General features: G+C 32.1%; 1 protein-coding gene across 2 annotated transcripts in view; it reads left to right on the forward strand.

The window, feature by feature from the left end:
• The window catches only part of LOC141543250 (coiled-coil domain-containing protein 144A-like), a 76,696-nt gene that overhangs the window by 16,450 nt on the left and 32,826 nt on the right, over positions 1-27,420 (forward strand). Inside the window, exons 7-17 of one of the 2 annotated variants that reach the window (XM_074268190.1) lie at positions 76-132; positions 2,797-2,830; positions 7,602-7,665; positions 12,470-12,611; positions 13,239-13,282; positions 15,932-16,028; positions 20,088-20,116; positions 20,208-20,289; positions 20,389-20,433; positions 22,771-23,013; positions 24,839-24,915. In XM_074268190.1, the coding sequence (XP_074124291.1) occupies positions 76-132; positions 2,797-2,830; positions 7,602-7,665; positions 12,470-12,611; positions 13,239-13,282; positions 15,932-16,028; positions 20,088-20,116; positions 20,208-20,289; positions 20,389-20,433; positions 22,771-23,013; positions 24,839-24,915 (914 nt within the window). The remainder of the gene's footprint in view (positions 1-75; positions 133-2,796; positions 2,831-7,601; positions 7,666-12,469; positions 12,612-13,238; positions 13,283-15,931; positions 16,029-20,087; positions 20,117-20,207; positions 20,290-20,388; positions 20,434-22,770; positions 23,014-24,838; positions 24,916-27,420) is intronic. The other variant, XM_074268191.1, reaches the window with a different exon arrangement.

Raw genomic sequence — 27,420 nt, forward strand, 5'->3', positions numbered from 1 at the left:
AAAGTTGCTTGGCTTCATTTTTTTTTTTCTGATTTCATTGTTTCATCTATTCCTTTCATGCCTGTCCTTAAATAGATATAAAAATGCAGAAATCTCCAGTGCAGAAATCAGGAACAAGAATTTCAGGGAAAGGTACTCTGTGAAATAATCAAATAAAAATATTTATGCAAATAATAATTAAACTACTCCAGTTGCTGTTCTAATTAGAATTTTATTTTTTGGTGTTTTTACTATTTTTATTTAATTTAGACATTACATAGAACAAAATAAGATGTGATCTATTGATATTTTCTTTATGGTATACCATTACAAGGTAGTATACAGCTTATGAACTTGATATGATTTGAATATTTTATTAAGAATAATTAAGAGATGAGTTCAGGGGAGGAGGAAATAGTAGTAAAAACTGTTTAGCATTTCTACTATTTTTTGAAAAATAATGTTGAGTTTGAACTTTTTATCTAAAATATATTCATTTGGAATTTCTAATTTTAAAACTATTTTGTAGTGGTCATTTTTTGATGTTATTATTGAATTTAGTTAATTCTACTTATGTTTATATTGACATTATATTGTTTGTGTTATATGGAATATATTCCTATTATAGGTACACTCCATGTTATATATAAAAAGATAACTAATTAGTTTTGCCAGCTATCTTCTTCTGTTTGTGTGTGTGTGTGTGTGTGTGTGTGTGTGTAGTTCAAGTTAATTGCTTATATATGCTACAAAAAGGAAAAGAACACCCAGCTACTACATGATGTTAATAAAATTTTCAGCATGACCATGTAATTGCTAACTATACTGAAGTTTTACTTCAATTATTCTATAGTGCAGATTAAATACTTTCTAATTATTTTTTTTTTTAAAGTATGAGATTCTAAACCATCAGACTTAAGTTGCTTGAGATTCTTTCCCACAAGGGACTCTGGAGAGGTGATGTATTGATGCCCATCAAGCATGAATATTCTTCTTTCCTTTATTATATACATTCCATTTAGCCACATAGTATAAAACTGCCTCTTTGAATCATGTTTATGATATGAAATCAGACTGGAAGCAATGTGCCACCTCTCTAGCTTTGAGAGAGGTTTTGTGCTTTTAAAAAGCACCATATCTTTTCTGATCATATCTAACTAGGGAGGAGAACTGTATGCTTTGTCCTGTGTCAATTTAGCTGACTTCTGACCCTCCTCTCTTTGGGAAAGAGTTTAGGAATACTTGTATCCTGCACAATAAAGCATAACATTTTTAGCTTAGTTACATTTTAATAGAGAGAAACAATATTTGTCACTCATTAAATAGTTACTAAGTATCCCCAGAATTTATTATGCTTTATACTAGGGATTCTCAAACTACAGCCCATGGTTTATGCAGCCCGACAGATTATGGCAAATGGGCTGAGGGGTGGAGACTCTGAGTTTTTGTTTTTACTATAGTCAGGCCCTCCCACAGTCTGAAGGACAGTGAACTGGCCCCCTATTTAAAAAGTTTGAGGACCACTGAATACAGAAATGCTCTGAATTGATGAATTCTAAAATTCATGAAGGTGTAAACAAAATGAACACTCTTGTAGGTGCCAGCCAGTGGGAAAGACGGTATAGAGGGCTGGTCTGTACAAAAAGTTATGGGTTTAAAACCCACTTCAATACATTCTGATTGGTTGATTTTTACACAAGTTGCTTAACCTTTCAGTTCCTCAAGTCACAAACTCACTAAGATTATAATTTGCAGAGAAATTGCTTGTATACATGGAGAAAATTTTTGTCACTGTGAGTTCCATACAATTGAAATCTCATCTCTAGTTGAACATAATTAGTTCAAAAGATATCTGGCAGCATCTTGTTGGACAGATTGAAGAAAATAAAATTTAAAGAATGGTTATGAATCAAATAATAAAATAATGTACCCAGGGAAATGAACAAATGGTCACCTCTTAGTTGCTTCCTTTAGACTAGTGTGATGGTTGATAGAAAAAAGTGCTTATTTCACTGGAAACTATCTATCTTTAAACTATATTTAGGGGGAGAAAGTCAGAAGAAATAATAGATGTGCATCATAGATCATAAGTTTTTTAGTTTTGTTTTTAGCTTCTCTCCCCAGGAAGGTTTGAAAAGAAAAAAAAAAAAAAAAAAAAAAAAAAAAAATATATATATATATATATATATATATATATATGTATATATATATATATATATATATATATATATATTGATTTGCAACTCATCAACCTCTTTCTTTTAAGGGTCTATACAAGGTACATTCTTTCTGGATCACTTGCTCATGAAGAAGAGCTAGAAATATGTTATGTCATACTAAACAGAGCATTCTCTGGATCTGCCCTGATTTACAGAATAGACCAAACAGGTCCTGCCATGTCTTACTGAATGTGGTGGTACTATATCTCCAAACATTCCATCTGTGAGGAGTGTAATGAGAGAGGTAAAACAAACAAGGCCTTTCTCAATGTACTTACACAAAAAGCCCAGATTAATCATATATCAGCTTATTCCTTCTATTTATATATGCTAGTAATGTTATGCTCTCAGTATGAAGAAGTCTACAGATGAAATGGTTAATGTAAACAAATCAGTAACATATCTAATACTTTAAGAAGACCTCTTTCCACCCATAAAACCTTGATATTTAAGACATTTATCTATAGTATAAGTCATTGTTACATCCCACCAAACACATCATAACCAAGTTTCACAAATTATATTCTAAATATTTATATTCATAATTTCATTTATTGATATTCATGTTTTAATTGTATTTTACTTCTTTCTACAATAGAGGAAACAAGTTTTGCAGAGGAATCTCTAATCAGGTAGGCTTCATAGCAAGTTTATATTTCTTTTAATTAATTGGTCCTCATGGCCCATTCTCCAAAAGGTTTTTCTATTCAAGGAAAAGCAGATTCTCATGCTCCCCAAAATGACATCTCTTCAGTTTAACCAATTCCCACTATCATATAAATCTGTTTTTACTTCATTATCTTGAACAGTATTAGGTTTACTAAATATCTAGTATACACACACACACACACACACACACACACACAAAGTAATTATAAATATAAAGCAAAGGTTGTACAAATAAACAAACATAAACACATGTTTTTGTGTGTATATGTACACACAAATATACAAATAATAAATAAATTAGAGTTTACATCATTTCCTCCTCTTTCAATTCTTAAAGAAATCTTTTTGAAAGGCCAAATCCAGTGTTAACAAGTAAGTACCCAAAAGATAGATGCTGAATACAGTAGCTTGTAGAGAAGAAGTATAACAGGAATCAGAAAGAAAAGCAGGCCAACGTTTAGTTACCCAATAGTAGTACAAGGTGGTATTGGTTACCAGGCTACAACAGTGGGCATCAGTACAGGTTAGCTCACTCTAGCATTATCATGTAGAGTACAAAATAATTCTAGCTTGCTCTTTACTAGGGCCCACTCAAATATTGTGTAGTATTTTACTAGAGTATTTACTTCATTATCTTGTTCCCCCTCCTAAACAACTAGGTCCCATAGTCTTTTGGAATATGGGGTAATTATCTCATCTTCTAAAACTATTTCCTGCTGGGAGTGGGAATAGATCTGAGTCTGCCTTACAGAGTCTCATTTGGAGGGGTGGGTGAACTTCAGGATCCCCGAGGAACTTGGTCGAACCAATAGGTTCAGACTCTCAGTATCAAGATTCTGGTCCACATTCAGTTTTTAATGCTAGTCATTTGAAGATGAATTGACCAAAGTCCAGAAGAAATAATTCAAGTAGGGGTTTAGGGATGGTATCATTAAAAAGGTGTTAAGCACTAGGTAGAGAAGATGGCTGACTAAGGGGTCTCTGATAGAAGACATTTCTCTTGATAATCTAGTCTTCAGAAATGTTTAGGGAAGACTCATCTTAGAAAGTATATTCTTTAGCCTAACCAAAGAATTATGCAGAGAGGGGAGGAGAGAGAACAATAAAAGCAAAGCATTCATCCTTGATGTTAAAGAAGTCAAGAAGCATGAGAGAAATCATTTGATCTGTAGAGAGTTAAGATTAATTTTCTCTACTTTATCTGAAAACTGAGGATAACAGGCAAAGTGAAAATAATTTAAGTGCCTCAGCCACAGTTTGGGTTATTTGTGATGTGAAAGCTTAGCTGAGATACTGTCACTGTCCTGGGACACTGTAAAGAACTTTTAAATCTCTTTTAGTAGAGACTTGACTAACTGAATGGAAAGACTTAGTTGGCAAAGGTGTCAACAAAAGAAACCCATAAGTAAAATGAAAGAATTCATTTGGGCACAAATTGGACAGCCCTGACAATTCCACATAACAGTTTTTTCTAGTTTGTGATCAGTGAAAATAGATTTCAAAGGGGACTGAAAGGTCTTCAATGTAGTTTGTTGTAGGTTTAAGAGAAGTTTCCACTGACTTGCCTCTGGGATTAGAATGTGGTTTGAGGGTATTTGGAATCACTGAGAAAGGGAAAAGAGTATATCCTATGAAACATAAGAATTGGAGAGCTGAGGGAGTAAGGAGGCCAGTGTAATAGATTGGCCAGTAGCTCCTCTCTTATTGCTTGGTCTGTAAATTGTTCATTTAAAAAAAAAATGTTTCTAGCACAGGATACACAGATATTATTCCCACAATAGCAATAAATTTAAATAAAATTGAAATTTCCATTGATGTAACACAAAATATTCCATAAGTTACATCTTCTAAGAAAACCAATTACATTAAAATTCTCTTTATCCAAACCACACCAAAGATGTTTCAGGTTTAGTTTTAATAAGCAATTGAATAACAACTGGATCCCACAAACAGCTATATCAATAGCCTATTGCTCTTACATCATTCAGAAACATTTCAGCACATTATTTCATACATACATATACATGCACACACAGGTATAATATATATGCACATATACATATACCAATACACATAAATAAATATACATATACACATTCATATGTGTATGGAGGGTGGGTTATCCCTTTAACAGTTCAAGATTACATGCTTTTGAGTAGCTTATGGCCTTTCCCTTGAATGGTGGATTGTTTACTTGTCCATCAGATAATCATTCCTGAATTCAGAACTCCAAACAATGTCAATACTGCCCCAGGAGATTTTATCTCAAATAAGACTTTCTGGTTTGGTTCTAAATAACAATTGACTATAATCTTATACTGTTAGCAGTAACTAATTTTGATATCTAAGTAGATTATCTTAAGTCCAACATAACAGAAGTGTTTTTACTTTATAAGATGTTCAATAGCAAATAAAGACATAAGATGTAGAATATAAAAATTCAAAAGTATATTAAAAACAAATGTACAGTTATTAACCATGTTCAAAGGGACTTATCACTTTGCTTTTTCTTTAAACTTTCCCTGTTATAAAAACATAATAATTTCTATATAATAAACAGACATGTAGATTCTCACTAAACTCATTTCTTTTGTGGAATTTCATCACCCATATCAAGCTTTTTTCCTAGGGCTGCATGATAATTTAAAGAAGCCTTAACAATTTATAAATTAGGGAATTTAGCAGGAACTCAGAAGGAGCTATACCTGCCATTCCAGCCTGTGGGGCTAATGTGCATTTTCTTTTCTTTTACTTCTAGCATCCCTCTCCCCCCTCACCAGTGGAGGGAGAAGATGCTCTCAAATCCCAAGGCAAAATGATCTAAAAAGAAAACCCATCTCGATAAGGTTTTCACCTTAAATCTTCCTTTCTATACACCGTAATTACCAGCTTTAGGTTTAAAATTGTGACAATACTTTCAAATAACTTAATTAACAATCATACAATTTCCAATTACCAATTTTGGATTTTAACATCAAAAAAATGACTGCCAATAACTTAATTGACTATTATGACAATCTTAGAATTTTTGTGATTGGTGAATTGACTTCCTCCTAAAATTTCCTAAAAACCAAATGAGAGAGTCTCCCTAGAGTTGTCCATTCAGTAGATCCAAATGACTAGGCACCTAGTGAAATGTTAGTTTCCAAAGAGGAGCTTGCAGAATTTCTGGGCTTCTTAAGGAGACTTACTAAATCATAGTAACCTTACTTGTATCTATGATAAAGCCATATGGGTTTGACACTGTATGAAAAAGTATCAGAGGAATGAAGTACTCAGATACCAAGAGAAAGAGTGATTCAAAATGTCATAAATTCACATAAGACATTTCTCAAACCCACAAAGGATGCCATTTATTAATGTGAAACAGCTTTTGGGCTATATCAAATAAGATTAAGCAAGGCTAAATCATATATGATTAAGCATGATGCTTTCAGTGACAGGGCTTGTCAAAATCAGAGCAGGAGGGAAGTGAGGGCCAGGTCTAGGGATTAAGGGAGGAATTAGGAAGAAGTTAAGGAGGGCACCAGAAGGGGCTCAGGGTAGAAAAGATAAGCATGCATATTGTGAGTAGTTGCTCTAAGCATAACAAAGTGGATTGAGTCTGTAGCAGAAATGCTAACCAGACCTTTTGTATGTGATTATGGTTGATAATGGGAATAGGATAGTCTTGTTTCTATATTCACATTATTCCTGATAATCTGGACTGAATGAGTTCTTTTAGAGTTCACATCAATGAGATTGTGTGAAAAAGCAAGAGAAGGATCTGAATTCAAGAAGGAATTTGAAAAGGATTTGGAAACCTTTAAAATTTTGCAAAAGGTCAGAGATGGAAAAGTTAATAAATCCAGGAGGCCTTGAGAAAATGAAGTGAGTTGAGCTGAAGAAGAAAGACTCCATCTAAAGGAGGAAAAAGTGAGATTAAAGAAAAGGATTTGAAGAGATGGAGGATATAAGAGACGTGAAGGTTATGAGAAGGAGGAGGAGATGGAATCAAAGTGAAAAGAGGAATGTAAAAGATCAAATAACTAAAATTACAAGTTTAAGGAGAAGGAAAAGGAAATTGGGTGTGTCTTTCAAGGAATTAAGAAATAAAAAAGAAGGAAAAAACTTGGTGTAAAAGATCCTAAAGAGCTGAGGAAAAACCTTAGGATTGGTGTATTGGGAGGGAGTCTGGAAGTAGAGATAACAGTGTTCAGTTTCCCCTTTAGTCACTAAATCAATCCATTTTGTGATCCTAAGCAGGTCATCAAATCCTGAGTATCCCCAGGGAATTCTCTTGACACAGAACAATTGCCAAACCCCATTATTTCCTGTGGAAATTCTTGGCACTGGTCTATCGCGATACTCCTTGAATTACTCCTTGAATTCTAAACCCTAACTTCAAGAAAAAAAAAGTCAGTGAAAATATTCATGAGAATCTAGTAAGGAGAGGACACAGACATGCAACAAATAAATTGCAGGGTTTTTGTGATTCTGTGATTATTCCTTGTATTCATTTTTCAACTTTGGAGTATAAAAAGTAAGATTATTTTGGAAGATACTCACTTATAGCTTCTACACAAATATTTTCTTCTTTGCCAAATTGAATCTTGGAATAGGAATAGTTGACATATCCTGCTTTAAAGTCATTCTTGTAATGTATCATTTGGTGGTAAAGCACCTTGCAACAACTAAAAAGCCTTGATGATTGTCTTCTGGAAATAAAACTAATATTTTGTTTCTTTTTAAAAGACTCTCTGGCACTGGTGATTTCTGGCCAACCAAAGATAAGGAAGAATTAGATTTTACTAAGAAGGTAAAGTTTCTTTATGGAATTTTTTTTATTCTTAAATTTCAGTTTTTAGGATGCTTTTGATGAGTTCTTGGGTTTCTAGGTGGGATTGACATGGAGAGCCTGAAGTATTGATAAAATTATTCCCTGAGGCAAGCAGGAAAGGACACTGATGTTTACTTTTATAGTCTAACCCTCTCACCCACCTTACCTTCAGGCAGAAATCCAAGAAATCCCCTGAGGGTAAAATTATCTCAATAATAATTTGTCTATGGCTCATGCCACAGCTTCTGTGTCATGGTCTTTCATCTTCCTCATCCCCAACCATAACTCATGGTGTCTTCTTCCCTTTATACTTAATTCTTTTAGGGTGCTAAACTCTTTCATGAATTTAGCCTGTCAATTAATGGATACTCTCACCTTATGGAATATACCCTTTTCTTCTGGTTAGTTGTGAGTTCCACATTATTTCTCAAAACCAATTTGATGTCTTTCAATATTCTCTGAACTCTTAATTTATATTTACCACTCTTAGTACCTATTGTACCCTTTCTGTAACCTCTTCTCCTAAACCTTTATTTTGTCAAAGAGAATGGCCATTGTGAATTCTTCATATGATATCATTTGGAACTAAAAATTGCTACCCTGAACACATCACATGTAAAAAAAAAAAAAAAAAAAAATCTTGTAAACATAATAAAAGCACATAAATAAAAAGTAAAATTTTAAACAATATATTTAGGATTTAACACCAAAAGAGTTCAAAACATTTATATAGAGGTATGAGAAATGAGGGTTGAGATCCCTTGACAGCAGTGGGGTCCCCTGGCCTGTGTCACAGGCTTTGAGAAAGAAGTGGCAAAAAAAATGGATTTATTACACTGAGAAAACAACTTTCCCAGTGGGCAAAATTCTGTTAGGATCTTTTGCAAAGGTTTGTTTTAGCAGAAAAAGATTCAGCTGCCTCTTCCAAAAGGAATTAGCAAAGATTTAGGTTTTAGAATAGTCCTTTATCAGCCTTCAGAGGCTTGAGAATAAGAAGCAATTACAGGCTAATTTTCAATTCAGTAAAGGTAGTGATTATGATCCAAGCCAAGATCTCCAATTGAATTGTAGTTAGAGAAGTTTTCCCTAAGAACAGGAGGATGGGGCCCTTCCCAGAGGTCGGGAGGGTCCAAGATCTTTAGGGTTTCTCTAATCCCAGGACTATTCCTCCCCCAAGATCACAGTTTATTTCATTTGGAACCAAATAACCAAATAAGCAAATAAGAACAATTCTATGTCAGACTTGAGGTTTCTTTCAAATTTCCCCACTTCTAGCTATGTTTTTTTTTTTTTAATCTGAAAAATGTAATTTACTTTGAGCTGATATGTCTGTATCATTCTCCATATTTCCTTATAGCTTTAAGATATTTATCTGTTCACTGGAAAAAGTATCGTATCCCATGACTGCTACTCTTAAGTATATGACCTTTGAGGGAAAAAATCTTTATATCCTAGATGATATTTAAGGTCTCTTCTAGCTCTAAATCTATGAGCCATTTCATAATATTTTTCAAATGTTATGTATAGAGGTTGCTTCCAATTTTTTTGCTGCTACAAATAGAACATCTGTGGATACTTTTGTATGTCTAGTTCCTTTTTTTTTTTCCCCTGTGCTCTTTTTAGGATGAATTCTCGGCAATGGAATGATAGCAATGAAACTAAAAGATAATAATGTATGTTGTCCTCCAAAACACCTGTGGCAGTGTGCAGTCCTGCCAGTGACATATTAATTTCCCACAGTCCTACTAATTTATATATTTTTTAATAATTTTTGACAACCTAGATGATAAACTTGCATTGATGTACATTTCTCTATTGAGAAATTGGTACATTTTTCACGAAGTTATTAATATATTTTATTCAGTCACTGCTTTATTTTGAGGCATTTTTACTACATTTACAGAAATGTATAAGGTATTTTTTGGATGTCGTTCTTAGAAAATGACATGAAGGCCAAAAGCTTCATTGTATATATGTTGAACACAAGGAAAAATAAGGGTTAAGTTCCCAAGACTACCAAAATCTACAATCTTTCCCTAGCTAGAGATGACTCTTCATACCACTTCTAGCCCAGCATAAGCCCCTTATTCTATTTAGACTAATTTCCTGCCCTCTCCCACCTACCCCAGCCAGATGGATCCCTTCCCCAGCTTCCTTTTATGTAGTATTTTCTGGTTAAAATTTAAGCTCTTTGAGGAGAGGACTCTGTTTTTTCTTATATTTATTTTCCCAGTACTCAGCACAGTGTCTCAAATATATTAATCCTTAATAAGTATCTTTTCTAAGCTATAGAATCTTATGATCACAGTATTGTTTAGAGTTTTATTGTTGTATGATTTGCAAAGTTTTTGTTTAGAGTATCTCCCTTTAAAAAAAAAAATTTCTCATTTCATGGTGTCTTCTTTCTTTCCTTCTTTCTTTCCTTCCTTCTTTCTTTTTTTCTTCCTTCCTTCCTTCCTTCCTTCCTTCCTTCCTTCCTTCCTTCCTTCCTTCCTTCCTTCCTTCCTTCCTTCCTTCCTCCCTCCCTCTCTCTCTCTCTCTCTTTCTCTCTTTATTTCTTTTTCTTTCTCTCTTTCTCTCTTTCTTTCTCTTTCTTTGTTTCTCTCTTTCTTTCTGTTTCTTTCTTTCTCTTTCTTTCTTTCTTTCTTTCTTTTCTTTCTTTCTTTCTTTCTTTCTTTCTTTCTTTCTTTCTTTCTTTCTTTCTTTCTTTCTTTCTTTCTTTCTTTCTTTCTTTCTTTTCTTTCTTTCTTTCTTTCTTTCTTTTCTTTCTTTCTTTTCTTTCTTTCTTGTTTTTATTTACCAGATATATGCGTGGGTAATTTTACAGCACTGACAATTGCCAAACCTTTTGTTCTAATTTCTCCCCTCCTTCCTCCTCCCCCCAAGATGGCAGGTTGACCAATACATGTTAAATATGTTAAAGTATAAATTAAATACAATATATATGTATACATGTCCAAACAGTTGTTTTGCTGTACAAAAAGAATCAGACTTTGAAATGGTGTACAATTAGCCTGTGAAGGAAATCAAAAATGTAAGCAGGCAAAAACAGAGGGATTGGGAATTCTATGTAGTGGTTCATAGTTATCTCCCAGAGTTCGTTCGCTGAGTGTAGCTGGTTCAGTTCATTACTGCTGTACTGGAAGTGATTTGGTTCATCTCATTGTTGAAGAGGGCCATGTCCATCAGAATTGATCATCATATAGTATTGTTGTTGAAGTACACAATGATCTCCTGGTCCTGCTCATTTCACTTAGCATCAGTTCATGTAAGTTCTCCAGGCTTTTCTGAAATCATCCTGTTGGTCATTTCTTACAGAACAATAATATTCCATACTATTCATATACCCACAGTTTATTCAGTCATTCTCCAATTGATGGGCATCCACGTAGTTTCCAGTTTCTAGCCACTACAAAACGGGCTGCCACAAACATTCTTGCACATGCAAGTCCCTTTCCCTTCTTTAAAATCCCTTTGGGATATAAGCCCAGTAGTAACACTGCTGGGTCAAAGGGTATGCACAGTTTGATAATTTTTTGAGCATAGTTCCAGAATGGCTGGATGTATTCACAATACCATCAACAATGTATCAATGTCCCTGTTTTCCCACATCCCCTCCAACATTCCGCATTATCTTTCCCTGTCATTCTAGCCAATCTGACAGGTGTGTAATGGTATCTCAGAGTTGTCTTAATTTGCATTTCTCTGATTAATAATGACTTGGAGCATCTTTTCATACCTCATCTATTTTCTTATAGGTTCTATAATGAGACATATTTATACAATGTTCTTGTTCAGAGCACTCCATGAGACTTGCACTATAAAACTTGAGTTTAAAGTTAGATAATAAAAATATGTAAAGGAATGCATAAGGACTTCTTTAATCTACAGAAATAGGATGAACAAACCCAATGAAGTGCCTAGTACCATACCAGCTGCGACACAAATTTGCAACATTTTGCTTCTCCTTTTTCTCTGTTGTGCATACTAGTTGTCAACTGAAAATGAAAATGAAGTTACTAATTAAATTATGCAAATGCATGAAGCTGCAAAAGTTAAAGGATAGGAATGTTAAGGATTGAAAGTATATATTACATATTGTCATTATCCAACTTAATTTATATAATAATTTAAAATATTTTTCCAAACCTTTTTTATTCTTTTAATTTTAGAAGCGTAACTATTTTTGTTATACAAATCTCTATATAATTAAACCTGCTGATTTTGTCTCCAATAATTCTTTTTGATAAAAAGGTATCCTCCATAGTAGATGAGTAGCCCTCAAGAAGCTTACAATCTAATGGAGGAAGATAATACACAGTATAAATTTTTTAAGGCTGAGGGAATCTGCTTACATAATGGAGAACTCCCAAAGAGTGCAGCAGAGTAAGAAATGAAATGTCTATGCTGAGTCCCCTCCTTCAGTGGAGGCTTTAATTCTTGGCACTTCCTCCAATCAAAGGGAAGTTTGTCTTCCCTCTTAGATTATAACTTGAGGATAAGAACTGTGTATTCTATTATTTTTCTCAGTTCCTACTATTTGAAGTAAGAATTAAAAGTCATTAGCATATGTGCTGTTGTAATTGAATATTTTTTACTTGTTGAGAAAAGTTTTTCTATACATTAAATGTCTAAAAATTTAATTTTTTGCATGACTTGATTTTTAGATCCATCAGCTTATAACCAACAGTTATGGTATGGTGGATAGATTTGCATTATTTGTGCTGGCAATAGGTTAAAGTAAATTTTTAGAGGACATACCTGTCATTCTCATTAATTACAGGAAGCAATTATAATAGAGTTGGAGCAAGAAGAAAAGGAAGATGGTATACTTGTCAAAAAGGAAACTAGAAAACAAACACCTCATAAAACAACAAATATTCCCAAAGAATACAGTACATCAGCAAGAAGTATTGCTAGAAAAGGTAAGTTATTGTTTCGACAAGAACTGTGATTTCAAGATGGTAGGAAATTCCTAATAAGGAAGTTTCTAGCAATGCAGATTTGCTGCTGTTTTACAATTTATAATAATCTTATCAGTAGTCTGGGACACTAAAATGTTCAATGTATTTCCGATGGTAATAACAACCAATATATCAGAAATGGGACTACCTAATCCCAAACTGCCCTTGTGTCCACTATGCTGTGCTACTCCTCCAATTGTAGAATATGCTTACAAAACTTTTTTTGAAAAATGCCATTATTAACCTGTAAATTTAATGTGTATAAACTAACTTTGAACTATTTCAAATACAAGCAATCTTTCTCTCCTTTTTATCCATAATAAGTGTGTTTTAGAACAAAAGAATTGTTGAATGCCACTTAGAGGCCACTTAGCCCCTAACTTCTTTCTTTGAAGGACTCTATCTTGCCCATAATCCCTAATCCAAATGTTGCTCTCAATCTATTTTTGTCTCCTGGAATTTTTTTCTATTGTTATTTTCATTTAATTTTTCCTGAAGTGACTGTGAATAGAAATAGTTGAACAATTTTCATGTGCTTAGTAACACATCTTCTAATTATTAATGTAGTTATTTACCTATATTTTGCAGATATAATGTCAGCAGATGACGCAGAATTACTTTGGGATTCAGAGGTATTTTTATTAAGTTAGAAAACTTAAAAACTTTGAAACTTTGATGCTTACATTCAGATTTATTTGTTTACTAATCACTGCAGTTGCCTGGGTGGAATTAGAATCAGAGCTTTAGAGCTGGAAGGGATTTTAGAGATAATCTAATCCAACTACTCCTTTAACACGTGAGGAAACCAAACCCAGGGAAGTCAGTTAGCTTGCCTCTGGTCTTAGAACTAGCTTAGTGAGGACAGAGCCAAGAATAGAATTTAAGGATTCTAGCTTTCAGGACCCCATACTTTTCACTTTACCCTTATTACCATGTCAATTTCAAAATGTCATTCAGTTAGTCAATCATTCAATGAACAAATACCAATACTATATGCTGTCTTAGTTATTAAGATATATTCCAGGGGCAGCTGATAGAGCACCTGAAATCAGGAGGATCTGAGTTCAAATATGGCCTCAGACACTGATACTTCCTAGATATGTGACCCTGGGCAAGTCATTTAACCCCAAGTGCCTCAGCAAAAAAAAAGATTTCATATATATATATATATATATATATATATATATATATATACATATATATATATATATATTCCAATAAAGAAACTTAAAGCAAAAATCAACCCTAATTCCTTACTACATGAAGAGTTTCTCTTAAACTTCGCTTAAGGAATAGGACATAGGTAACATATATAAGTAGATTTTATGGCTAATTGTTAGAAGATTTCCTGAGGTCAACACAAGGGAAATGACTGAGTAGGTTGTGACTAATCAGGAAAGACTTCACAAAAGAGATAATAATTAGGGCATTATTGACAGGGCCAAATTGTGACTGTCAGAGGGGAAGGAAGAAAACATTTCAGGAGAAAGGATAGGCAAAAAGAAATAAAGATACTTGCAAGGAATATAAATCATAAGGTTTAGTTATAACAGAGCTTATAATAGAGAGCACAAAGTATTTCCTATAAGTAAGATAGTAAGAGTTGAGACCTTGAAAGTTAGTTTTAAGATTTGGGGTTTGATATGTATCAAGGAATCGTTATTTGTTATGCAGCACAAAAATATTTAGAAATATATTTTGGGAAACCTTTTTATGATCAGTATAGAAAATTAACTGGAACAGAGGTACATTATAGGCAAAAAAGATGTACTTTCAATAGATATTAGGTGATGAAATGAAATGGAGTGATTGTGGAAAGACGAAGGTTTAAATAGCTTGTTTATTTTATAGGAAGATTCAGCAATATGTAGTGGTTACTTGGCTATGAAGAGCAAAGAAGGTAATTGAGTTTTTAAAGCTGAGGTCCAGGAAAATTGTAGATATCACTTATAGAATGAGTACGTTGGAAAAAGGTTGGAGGGCTTATATGATGACAGACATAAGATAATTTTTAACGTATTAGTTCTCAGGAAACATTTATATGCATTTATCTCATAGATTGCTTGAAGTTAAGAGCTTGAGAATAAATTATGATGGTTTTCCATGTCTTCTGGCAAAAGGGAATGATTTGAAATCCAGGTCTTTTGTAACTGAGATGGTCAAAGTTGAAGAGAAAGGAAAGATGAAGATGAGGAAATAGAAATGAATATGTGTATTAGTGTATAGAAAATGTAGCATGGAGACTGTTTTTACCAGATATCACCAAATAGATAAAAAAACATGATCCCCAGAAGGTTTAGAGATCATCATATGTATTAAAGACATAACAAATAGGGATAGGAATTTAGATGAAGAAAAAATACATACTCTAAGTGAGGGAGATTTCTAGAGAAGGTGGTAATTGTCCTGAATACTCAACTATCATCAAAGAATTAATTGTTTAGTATATGGATGATGTAATTAAACTAAAATTTTCTATTTGTGTGAGGTTTGGAGAAATGTTATTGAGGAATTTACAGAAGGCCAAATTTTTTTTCCCCCCAAAGTGTGTGTGTACATAGATATATATATATGCATATGCATATATATGTATAAAATATAAGTACAAACATAGATATTTATTAATAATAAACCTAGATTAATTTGAACTGTTGAATAGCTTTGTTGCTATTCAGAAATTTTAGTTATATCTGACTCTTGGGATTTTCTGAACAAAGGGACTGAAATGGTTTGCCATTTCCTTCTCAGTAAGCAAATAAGGGAAACAGGGTTTAATGACTTGCCCAGAACCATACAGCAAGTGTCTGAGGCTAGTTTTGAACTCAATAAGATTAGTCTTCCTGACTTCAAGCCCAGGCCTTTATGGATGTCACTTCTAAGGGGATTATGTGCTATACATTTAGACCCAAATATTTTCTTCTTCATATTACTAGCATGTGGAAAAATAGTATTTTATATATTATATTGTTAGAATTATTATAGAATAATAACCTGATGTACACTTTTATTGTCAGCCATTTCTGAATGATAAAGTATTCTCTAACCCACAGTACTAAATTTAGCAGAGTTATATCATTTAAAGACAAAAGATAATAGAGTTTAAATTTGAAAAGTATAAGCATTAGGTTGTTCTTTTGAAGAAAATGTTTTAACAATTCATTTTCCATAGACCTGTCATTTCTAAGTGGAAATTCTTTACAATTTTCCAGGAAAAAAAGCATTTCAGGACTGCTTTATCAATGGGCTTACTAATTATTTTGTTGATCTTTTCATTTGATAAGTGTACCTCTGAAAGTCTCCCCAAAGGATCTGCCAGTTATATATTTGCAGCTACAAATCAAACAATAAAAGGTAGTATTTCAATGGGACAACTTAAAGGTAAGCTGATATTATATAGCTAGTTAGATTTGTTTAAAATAAAGAGAAAAGTGGTATCCTGGAGCAGGGGAAAAAGGGTTTTGTGGGTGGGGGTGCTGAATGAGACTCCATCTTCAATTATGAAAAAGATAAGAACGTGCTTGTTAGCTTACTGCAAGTAACAGGATTAAGTAGTCACTGAAGGCTTCCCAGAATAAAATCACAAACAGAGGAGATAAAAATGGAATGGTCTCTCTCATCTCGAAAATTCTGAACTTTCAGTTTATTTCCTGTGTCTGTCAGATAGAATGCAAACTGAAGAAAATGTGTCATAAGCTTCTAAAAAATCTAAAGTATCTACTTATTAAAAGCTAGATTATTTTTCCCCCCTGAAGATGGGGTTAAGTAACTTGCCCAGGGTCACACAGCTAGGAAGTGTTAAGTATCTGAGACCAGATTTTGAACTCTTGTCCTCCTGAATTCAAGGCTGGTGCTCTTATCCACTGCGCCACCTCGCTGCCCCAAAAGCTAGATTATTTAGTTTTATGTTCACATACTTGTAGGACAAATAATTCTATAGATTGATGACAATAATGGTAACAGAAAAAAAAAAAGTAGGCAAAATTCAGAAAAATAGACAGTTGACAATGGCTGCCTTGGAACCAGAAAGAGAAAGCAATCAGACTCCTTTGCTTTCATATATACTGGGAGTTCTTTTTTGGCCCATCTTACTGCCTGTCAGACAGTCCAAAGATTTTTTTTGAGGGAGATTATGGGACTTTTAATTTTTTTATAATTTTTTTCCTATTTTCTTTTTTTTTAAACAAAACATGTGTCCAGCAGAACCTCAGGAAGGATTCAAAATATATAACATTAAATTTCAGAAATCTGGTAGTACTATTTCTGAGTCTTCCACAAAGGATCTCTTTTGAGATGGTGATTGATTTGTTTTTTTTCTATTTCTACTTTCCCTTCATGCTCTAATCAAGACAATTTTCTTGGATTATTTCTTGCATTATTGTGTCAAGGTTTTTTTGTTTATTTGGTCACAGCTTTCAGGTAGTACAATTATTCTTATATTTTCTCTTCTTGATCTGTCTTTTTCTTATAAGCTGTTTCACATTCTGTTCTTTTTTAAATTATTCTTTATATTTTGCTTTGTTATTTCTTGGTATCTTACTGCATCACTGGCTTAATTCTAATTTTCAAAAAAATATTTTCTTCTTTAAGACTGGATTTCCTTTTTTAGTTGGTTAACTTTTTTTTTTTCCAAAATCATTTTTTTTTTAAATTAAAAAAAATTCCTCACTCTCTCATTTTAAGTCTTTTTTGAGTTCTTTTATAAATATTCTCTGAGCAGAGAGTTACTCTTTATGGTAGAAGAAGCTTTTTTTACTTGTGTCCTTCTCTGAAAATGAACCCCAGTTTTCCCTATTCCTATAGTCAGTTTCTGTGATTGTGTTCTTTCTTCTTTGCCAATTTTTTTTTTTTTTTAAATGAGAAGTATTAGTTTGAGCACCTCTAATTGTGAGGTGGGTCAATGGTGCCTATAATTTTACCTCAGCTCTGCACTATGACCAGAACCCCAATTCAAAAGCTCCCACCCTCCCACAAGTGCTCATAATCAGAAGCATCCCTACTCCACTGCCTCTGCACATCTCCTCTTATACAGATGGGCCTGGTTTTCCTAATCAGTGAGATTCCCTCAGTCTTCCTTAATTCAGACTCCAAACTCCCTCAGCTGTCTTGGAGGTGAAAGTTCCCCAGAGGAACCCAGCTACCCCCCGGACTCTTCCCTGCTGTTTCTGTGAAGTTAGCCGGGAAGTATATGCACTTCACAATGGATAATCCCTGTCCTAAAATCTTTAATTGAGTTCTCCCCCATTATCCCAGTTCTGTCCTGTTGTGTCCCAAGGCGTCTTTGTTTTTCACCAGTTTATGTTCTTCCTACAGGGCAAATTTATTCTGTTTGTGGGGGGAAATCTGGAGAACTTGAAATTTCCTGACCACTTATGCCATCTTCCCAGAATCTTCCCACTAAGGATACTAAAAGAAGATGGCCATAGGATAAAATACAAAATGAAAAAAAAAAAAAATTTTTTTTCACAAAAAATTTTCATAAAGCAAAAAGGTGCAAAGAATTACTTGCCAGCAAACATTTAAAGATGAAGAAGGGTTGGTGTCTAAGGTCCTTGACAGTAGGAATCTAACCTACCTTTCTAGACTTAATCCATCTCTGTCTCTTTTTCAGCAAAACTGTTCTGTTTTTCCATATATTTTCCTGCTCTGTATCTATTTAGACCATCTGTTGAAATCTTGCTCTTCCTTCAGAAACTTTCTCATGTTTAAATTCCAAAAAGCTTTCCTGGATTTTATGAGTCTTCCTGACAATTATTTCCCAACATATCGATTTATTAGTTTCTTTTAAAGATATATATTAACTATAAACATTATCAACTAATGTTACAGAGTCCTATTATTATGTACATGACAATTATAATCCATCTCAAGGTTTACTAAACTTGCACTTTCTTAACTTTTCCTAAAGGGAAACATAGAACAAATGTAAAACAGTGACAAAAAGAATTGTTTGTAAATATTCATTTACCCCTAAGAACTTCTGAGTTCATTGGTCTAGAAACTTGGGAAGCTTGATAAGATTGAGGGTGACTTCTCCCCATCTTGTCTGAATTATATATATCTCTTATAATTTCTGAGGTGCAAAAAAAACAAAAAACAACAACAACATTATTTATTGCCACTTTATTGCCATGCTTTCAATGATGCCCACACAGAACACACACAAAACAACAAATATTGTTCACCTCTAGCAGCATAGGTTATCTCTGTCTCCTGGAAATTAAACATGTGTTCCAGCTGTCCATAGCAATTGGAGTATTTTATGCCCCAATCAGAAAGTACTACCAGCATGATTGAGGAAAAAGAGAGTCAAGGTCATAAAGAAACATACGAGGCAATTTGTCTATCCTTTCTCTAGAATGAGGATAATTAATTTCTATTTTAGCTTCCTTGAGTGAGTAAAAATATTTACACAGAAGCTAGCTTAGATGCATATATTACTGATGCATATGGAATAAGAAGTAAAACAATGTGCTTTGTGCTATTTTGGAAGTACCTATTTTAAAACTTCTTGCAATTTCTTAATTATGTGGAGTGATATGCTAAAACTAATTTCATAATTTAGCATAATAAACAATTTCTAAAGACTTTTTTGGACTGATTTAATATTATAAAATAATGATTCTCTCAACTTGTTTTCTATTAATGTTAAATTACATATGTTAAAGGGTTGTTATATATTAAAAATATTGAATTAGTAATTGAGATAATTTTTTAAAATGTGCTTTTTAAAAATTACTTGCAAAATTGGCATGTTTTATACATTATTTCTTATATGTATTTTATATTCCTTCTTTCATGAATGGATCAAGAAATTTTAAAATTTAGGGCACAAAAAATATAAATATGCCAGTGGGTAATGTGGCTATGGGCAGAAATGAAAATATATTAACTGTTCTGTAAGTATACATTTAAATTGATGTATCCAGAACATTTGTTTCTAGCCATTAATTCTGTGAGAATGTGTTTTTTTTCTCTTTATTATTTACATAATACCTGATTTTGCAAATTATACAATTAAGAAATCACCCAAACTGTAAGCACTTATAGTATAATTGCATTAAATATTCTCATTGCTTGGAAGACATGCTGCTGCATTAAAACATCAACTTTGTAATTTACCTCTTATCTCTTTAAAAGGAAAACTTTTATTTGTGTCATTGATGAGAACTTATCGATTGTTTTTAAGTTCCTTGAAATCTGATTTATTTGAAATATAAATTGTACTTTGGGTCAACACTATATTCTTATGTTTATTTCAAGTACTACTAATTGATTATAATTATTCTCATGTAAATGCCATAATAAGAATTTCTCAAATTGAAGATTCATTCTTTAAATCCTATAATGGGATCCAACAAACCTATTCATTTTGCATGAAGTTGTGATTGAAGTCTACTGCTTAATTATAATTAATAATAAAACTTATTCTTTTTTCAGATTATTCTCAGAGAAAACCTATTTGGAAGGTAATAACATTGATAGTTTTAATTTATTATCTGACATATATTGAAAACTTTCAATATAACTATCTTGTTATTTAATTATCTTGTTTTATAGGCCATTCAACCCACATTTCACATGAAAGATTCTTTGAGAAAACAAAAAGGCGAAAATAGAGTTAAGGAAAAACAAACATTTCGTAAGTTTTACAATTCCATAATTTAGGAAGAAAAGTATATTTAAAGACTATTCAATATTCATATTTCTTTTTTCCTTCCCTTCCTTGTTTATATTACAGATTTCATGGAAGAATTTGGTTTAGATGATGCAGATGACATTGATGGTATTTTCCTTTTTTCTTTCATTACAAGTATGGGAATAAGTAAAATTTATACTTTCTGGTTCTTTTCTACATTGCATGAAGGAGTATAATTCCAAAAAATAATCTATGTACACTCCTATTTCAAGTTAATATATGTTAATCAACTGTTATGTCTCAAGTGCATCTCAAGTATGTGCTATTTGACTCCTGGATGCAAAGATAAAAAGAAACAGTTTTTTTGCCTCAAGAAATTTACTTTCTGTGAAAGGATACAACATATAAATAGGTAATTATATTACAAGAGAATGGCCAAATTAAATGCCTTAAGAAGATTACTTGAGAGCTTTGTGTAGAATGGATCAGAGAAGATAGGAATCAAACATAAAAAGAGTTAATAATTTACTGCAAAAATCTGGATAAAAGTTGATGAGATCAGGAAGTATGAGGGTGAATTTGGGAATGAATGAAAGAGAGATGATGACAGATGTTGTAGAGGAAAAATCATTGGGATTTAGCAACTTTTGAATAAGTGTTTTTCTATACACACACACACACACACACACACACACACACACACACACACTTTGGGATAAGAAAAAAGTGTCCCAGATGACTGAGAAGATGGCCTGTTTTTAATAAAGACAAGAAACATTTAAAAATTGATGACTAAGTAGAAGATGTGGGGAGAAAGAAAATGATAAGTTCAGGTTTATGTTGTATTTGAAAACTTGGGAGGACATACAAGTTGGGAAAGATCCAGGAACTATTCCTAAAATACGGTGTCCAAAACTAAGCACAATATTCAGGTGTTGGCTGACCAAATCAGCCAGACTAACATCATCCTTCCTATGGACATTATGTCTCTTTTAATATAAAATTCCTCTAGCTTTTATGGCAGCTGTCTGGGCTGATACTGAACATATAATTCAACAAAATCTATCAAATTCTGATGAATATTTATATATCCATACTTCTGTTTTGTGTTTATGCTTGTGTTTGGTATTTTATCCACAAAGATGACATGAGGGAATGTGTCAAATGCTTTGCTGATATTTAAGTAAATTATAATAACTATAATCCTCTAGTCAGTATAGTAATTCTGTCAAAAGATAGTCCGGTATGACTTGTTTTGACCATTTCCCAATAATATAATGCAAGTGTAAAAAGATTTTGTTAATGACTTGCAGTATCTGAGGCTATAAAAGATAAAGAAAGATGAAGGCTGAGAAAAAGTATCAGATTTAGCAGTTAGGTACCATTGATAACTTTGGGGTAAGTGGTTTCAGTAGAATGTTAGGCCCAAAGCCAGATAAGATTTGAGGAATGACTATAAATAGTTCTAGTAATTAGACAGTGAAAAGAAGGGGAGATATTGGACAATAACTTGGTCATTACATGATTAAATAAAAGATGGGAGAAACTTTAAAGACCCAGGAAATTAAATATTTATAGTTTATTCTGATGTGTTTATCTTTTTTATATATCATTGTCCTTTATTTGTACTTTTTGAGACTAGTATAAATATAGGCTTCTCATATTTTAGAAGGGAATACTTAAACTGTAAACTGTCATTTTCATGCTGAATTTGTAAAGTATATTGAAAGTCAAAAGACAACAAGCAGGATTATTGTGAAAAAACTTATAGTCATAAAGTATATTTGAAAATATTATATTTGAAAATAAATGATGCAATCATTTCTAAAAAGTCTTAGTTCTTTTTAAAAAATAGGCATTGAAAGGATCCTAATTGTAAGCATTTTGGTAAGCATTTAGCATAATGGATAGATTGGATAGTCCTCATATACAAAAAGACATAGTTTCAAATCTTATTTATGATTTCCTCTGGTTATGTGATCCTGGACAAGTCATTTAACTTCTAAGTATCATAGGCAACTCATTTAAGACTAGAGGTTACAGAAAAGGTACTTGCCTACATTATTAGAGGGAGTTTCCTTACCTGAGAGTTCTCCATAAATAAATCACAGGTTAAAAGTCATTGGTTCAGACTCTTATTGACTAATGAAAAATCAAATTCATATGTTATTTGCAAAAGGTTTTTACTGAAGATAAAACTTTTCCCAAGGATGTTACTAATAAATTCTTTGGAACCACTGATGGAGATAGACTTTGATAAAGACATTAGAGCTAGTAATTCAACAAAAAGAGAAGGAAAACAGTTGGTGGTGCTTTTTTCCTCATATTACCTAAAAGATAAAATGTAGGATTCATAAATAAACAAAATAAAGTCATAAAGTTTGGTGGTATTTTAAGTGACATGCTGTGAAAATATTAAAAAATATGTCAGATGGATAAAAATCAATGTATTTTTTAACTATATTTGATGTATTTATTTTTCAGATAATTCTGATTGGGATTCTGCCAGCATGTATTTTAATGGGAATTATCCTTGCAAATCACTGGCATTGACCAAAACTCATTCAGGACCCACAGAATTTGGAAAAATTAAAAAAGATGAAGCAGTTGAAACTGCTGAAGCTGGAAATTGGCCTGAGGTTGGCTTTAAGGTTTTAACTCTAGTAGAAAAACTAGTTCCCGAGGAGCCGTGTGAACAATCTCTAGAAAAAGAGGATGGTAAAGAAGGTAAGAAAGAAAGGTGTATGGTTAACATTATGAATTTTCCATATGTAAATTAGTGCTCAATTTGTTATATTCCAATTTTTATTAATATAGTTAAGCAAAATAAATGGGAAAATCATGTGCTGACAAAATTCATTGCCTGTTTTTAATCTTCTAAGCAGACTAGAATCTAACAGGTATCTTAACAGGTATTTTAATTTTCTTCTCTAATCAGGGTAATATATTCCACAAACACTAAAAGGGGGGGGTTAAACTTGTGTCCTAAATTAGTCTTCTCCTCTCTAATTTACTATTTCCTCCTTCATTTATTTTTTTATGTTTTTTTAATAAATGTTTTAAATCTTAAAACCATTAAGTATTTATATTCAGATACAAAATCCACATATGAATGATTTTTCTTTTTTTCTGTCATTTTAGATTTTTATAGCTATCTAACCCAAAGCTAAATTTAATCAATTTTACTTTACCTATTTATTAAATTATCTAATTAGGTAATGTTTCCCTGTCATAGTTTTAATAGCATTAATATGACTGGAATACAATTACATGGAATTTTAAAAAAAATACTATCATTAGAAGATCAATAAATTAGATGATTGTGTCACTTTCAGATTTAACTGTTTACATTATATTGAAATAAAATTTCAATAGATTTATTTGACCTGTGGCATATATAATTATCTCTCCCTGATGTTAATCTTTTCAACTCTGAATTTCTCTCCATGTTACCATACTCTACCTAGATCTGAGATAATGAAAAGTTTTACAGTGAATTTCTAATTGTTGAATATTATCTGCATATCTTTTTTTTCACATTTCCTTGGCTTAATCAAAGAGTCTTATAGAGTTACTGAAGGATACAGATCTCATTTATTTTTATTTCCCAATTTCTTTTCAGATAGTGGCCAGTGGTTTGTCATATTAAAATTGAGATTTTGTTCTGTGTTTGAAATAATCAAATTGACTCTGTATTTTTAAAACTGAGAAATTTGTCCTCTTTCTAAGTCATCTGTTCTGTCATGAATTAAATTTAGAAATCCAATTCTCTTGCTAATCATGTTTGTATTCTTATGTCAAGGAAATCTGTTACCTTTGAAGGAGGTATATGGACAATAGACCATGTGGTCTATTATCTTCTTACCACCAAGCTATCTTTCAGGAATATCTGGCTTCAAACATAGTCCACTATCTCTAATCTTACAAGTGGACTCAAACAATGAACATTGTCACAAAAGAAGAGAAGTTGTTGCTAACCCTTCATTTCTAATTTCTAGTTCCCATTCCCATGATGCTGTCTACTCTTTAATCTATCTCATTATTTTCCCTACTTTCCCAACTCTGTTCTTTATTCTCTTCTTCTTTATTCTCAAAACTACATTAAGGCTAATAATCCCTACCTCATGGTCTTAAGGTCATTGAGAAAGACCATTGATCAAATTAATAACTGCTAGACTAACTAATGAATTGATTATGCATAGATATTTATAACTGTTTACCTTTAATTTTCAAATATAATAGTTTCAGCTAGATTAAATATATCAATCTTTATAATAGCCATCTTTATAATTGTTTTGTGACTTGCTCCTATGAAATGAGTATTTCATAAGAAACTTAGAATGTAAATTAAAATTATAATGTAACTTAGAATTGAAATTACAAAATAATCATCTAAATGCATAATCAGTAAAATAGATATTTCTTATATTTTAAAATAAATTACACTTGATAAATTATAGCTGTTATAAGTGCAATTACTATTAATGGTGTGGAATTTCATATAAAAAAGTAATTCTAAATAAAACAAAATTTTATTTAAATATTAATTTAGATTTAACACAAGAATTGGAATTTAAAAACTCATCAATGAGAGACCAAGAAAGTTTTGTTAAAAGTGATCAAAAACAGGTATGGAAAAATGATATTGAAGTTTGATATTTATTTCAGTAAAAGTGCCTTTAATGCCCATTTTATTGGAAGTTTTTCTGAACTTGGTGTACTTTTAAATGCATTTTTGTCTTATTTCAGGAAATAAAATTTTCTTTGGAGGTACCGGGATCAGTAGCAAAACTTCAGACTTAGTTATGTAATAAAAGAAGAGTCTCTGAAAGAAATTGTTTTTGCTAGTATTATTTATAAATTTCTTACATGATATCCCAATTGATCATATAATTGTGATAACCATTAACATAAATCTTAATGTCCAAAAATCATAATCTGGCATGTCAAAATCCATAAATGTATGTCATTTCATACAAGTACACTAAATTTTATCAATGTATTAAAATATTGTATGACATTAAAAATGCCATGACAATAAAATCTTAGCAGTGATGATCCAAATTAATCTAATCTATCCTTATCCCAAATAATGAATTCTATCTGCAGTATCCCACAAAAGTAGTTCTTCTATGACCAAACTACCCAAATGAAGTAGCCCATTCTATATTTGAACACCTCAAATGACTGGGGATGTCTTCCTTGTGTCAAGTGATATTACTTTCTTATACTATGCAACCAAAGCTCATTATTCTGATTTAGAGTCAAGTTGAAGAAATCAAGCATTCCTTCTGCATTCTAAAACCCTCGTTGATAACTACCATCCTAGCATCTCTTAAATCTTCTTTCCAAGACCTTCCTGGGATTGGTTTCTAACGTCTCTTTTAAAATTTCTCTGAACTGCATTTCTCTAGTGTTCTATATAAACATAATAATACAGAGGTGGTCTTACCAGAACAGAGTAGAGGAGTGTCTTGTTTCACTAAGCATGATGTGCTACTTTTGCTGCAAAGATCATGGCCACATCATTTTAAACTATGGCTCACTAACAAATACTTCTAGGTCTTTCTGTCATGATTTCTATGAAAAACTGGTTTTCCCCATTGTATTTATTATGCAACTGCTTTTTTTTTTTTAAATACATGTCCAGAATTTTATATTTAGCCCCTTTAAATTGTATCTTGTTAAGCACGAGCACTTTGTTCTAATCTAGCAAGATCCTTTGAATCTGTTTTGTGATTTAATTTATCACCAGCTTCTATCAATTCAATGCCATTACAAATAACATTCTTTCACTTCATCTTCATCCTGATTTTCAGTTTAAAAAGTTGAATGTAACAAGCCCTAAAGATAAAGCTACCCACTTCCCTCCAGATTGAATTAATGTTCCTTGGTTCTTCCCAGTGAAGCTACTCCACTGCACCAAATTTTCCTTACAATCCACATTTTTCTTATAGTTCATGATTTTAAAAAATCCAGACTCACTGTTTCTTTGACATTTCTTGAATCTAGTCTTCTGCTCTCTAATGTACTGACAATTTTTTAAAAAGGAAATTTAAATGTCTAGCATAACTTGTTTTTAATGAACTTATATAAATTCTTAATTATCCCTCGTTAGACCCTTTTTCTGGAAGGATACACATACTATTACTTTGATAACTCAGAATTTTCCAGGAATCAATAACTTTCACCTTTTTCTAGTCTCAAGGTAAATCCTTATTAAACTATAACTAAGCAGAGATTTCAGATGATTCTTCAGTCCAATATGCAAATTATTTTTAGAGTCTTGTGATGTTAACTTTAATCATATCAACTTAAACTCACTGCTGGTGGTGGTGTCGAGATGCTCCATACCCTAAAGAATCCCATCAATGTCTTCCTTAATAGAAATTAGAGAAATTCTAAAGTCTATGATTCAGATATTTTATGCAAGATAAAATCTGATTTTTAAAGAGTCTTTTGATCATGTTTCATTTAGTTGTCATAACCTGCATAATCAAAAGGCAAGAGAAAAACAAATTAGGTCACACAGTCGTATTCTCCCATAGAATCTTTATAATACTAAATTCCAGTTAATAACCAGGGCCTTCAATCCTATATTTTGTCTAGTCTACACAGTTTTATTCAATTGATCATTGCCCAATAAAAATAATCAATATTGCCATTCCAATATGACTTCTTAAATATCAAAAACTTGTTACAGTATAATTTATCTTTATAAATTAATTATAGAACTTTAATCCGAGTTTTTCCAAATAACACCACAGTCATCAACAAGTCAGTTATTTGAATGTTTTCTTAGAATGCATAGATTTCAACTCAAGGAATAGCTATAACATACAATTTAAAGTACTTATGTATTAGAACTATCATAATCTTCTGAACCCTTCTGTTACATGAAATGATTTTATTGCTTCATTTGCATTCATTAAAAAAAAAAAAGTGCTTCACTATCATTAATTAATAGATCAATGAACTCTGGCTAGGAGCTTCCTGACAACTTGTTAGGGATCTTGTTGATAAGATTTCTTTCCATATTTAATGAACCCCTTTTCTGAGTAGATTTGTATATTTGGAGTATAGTGAAAATCAGTCAAATGAAATGTTGCCATCTCATTTAAATTATAACTTTTA

Source organism: Sminthopsis crassicaudata, chromosome 5 (genome assembly GCF_048593235.1).
Source record: "Sminthopsis crassicaudata isolate SCR6 chromosome 5, ASM4859323v1, whole genome shotgun sequence".
NCBI lineage: Eukaryota > Metazoa > Chordata > Mammalia > Dasyuromorphia > Dasyuridae > Sminthopsis > Sminthopsis crassicaudata.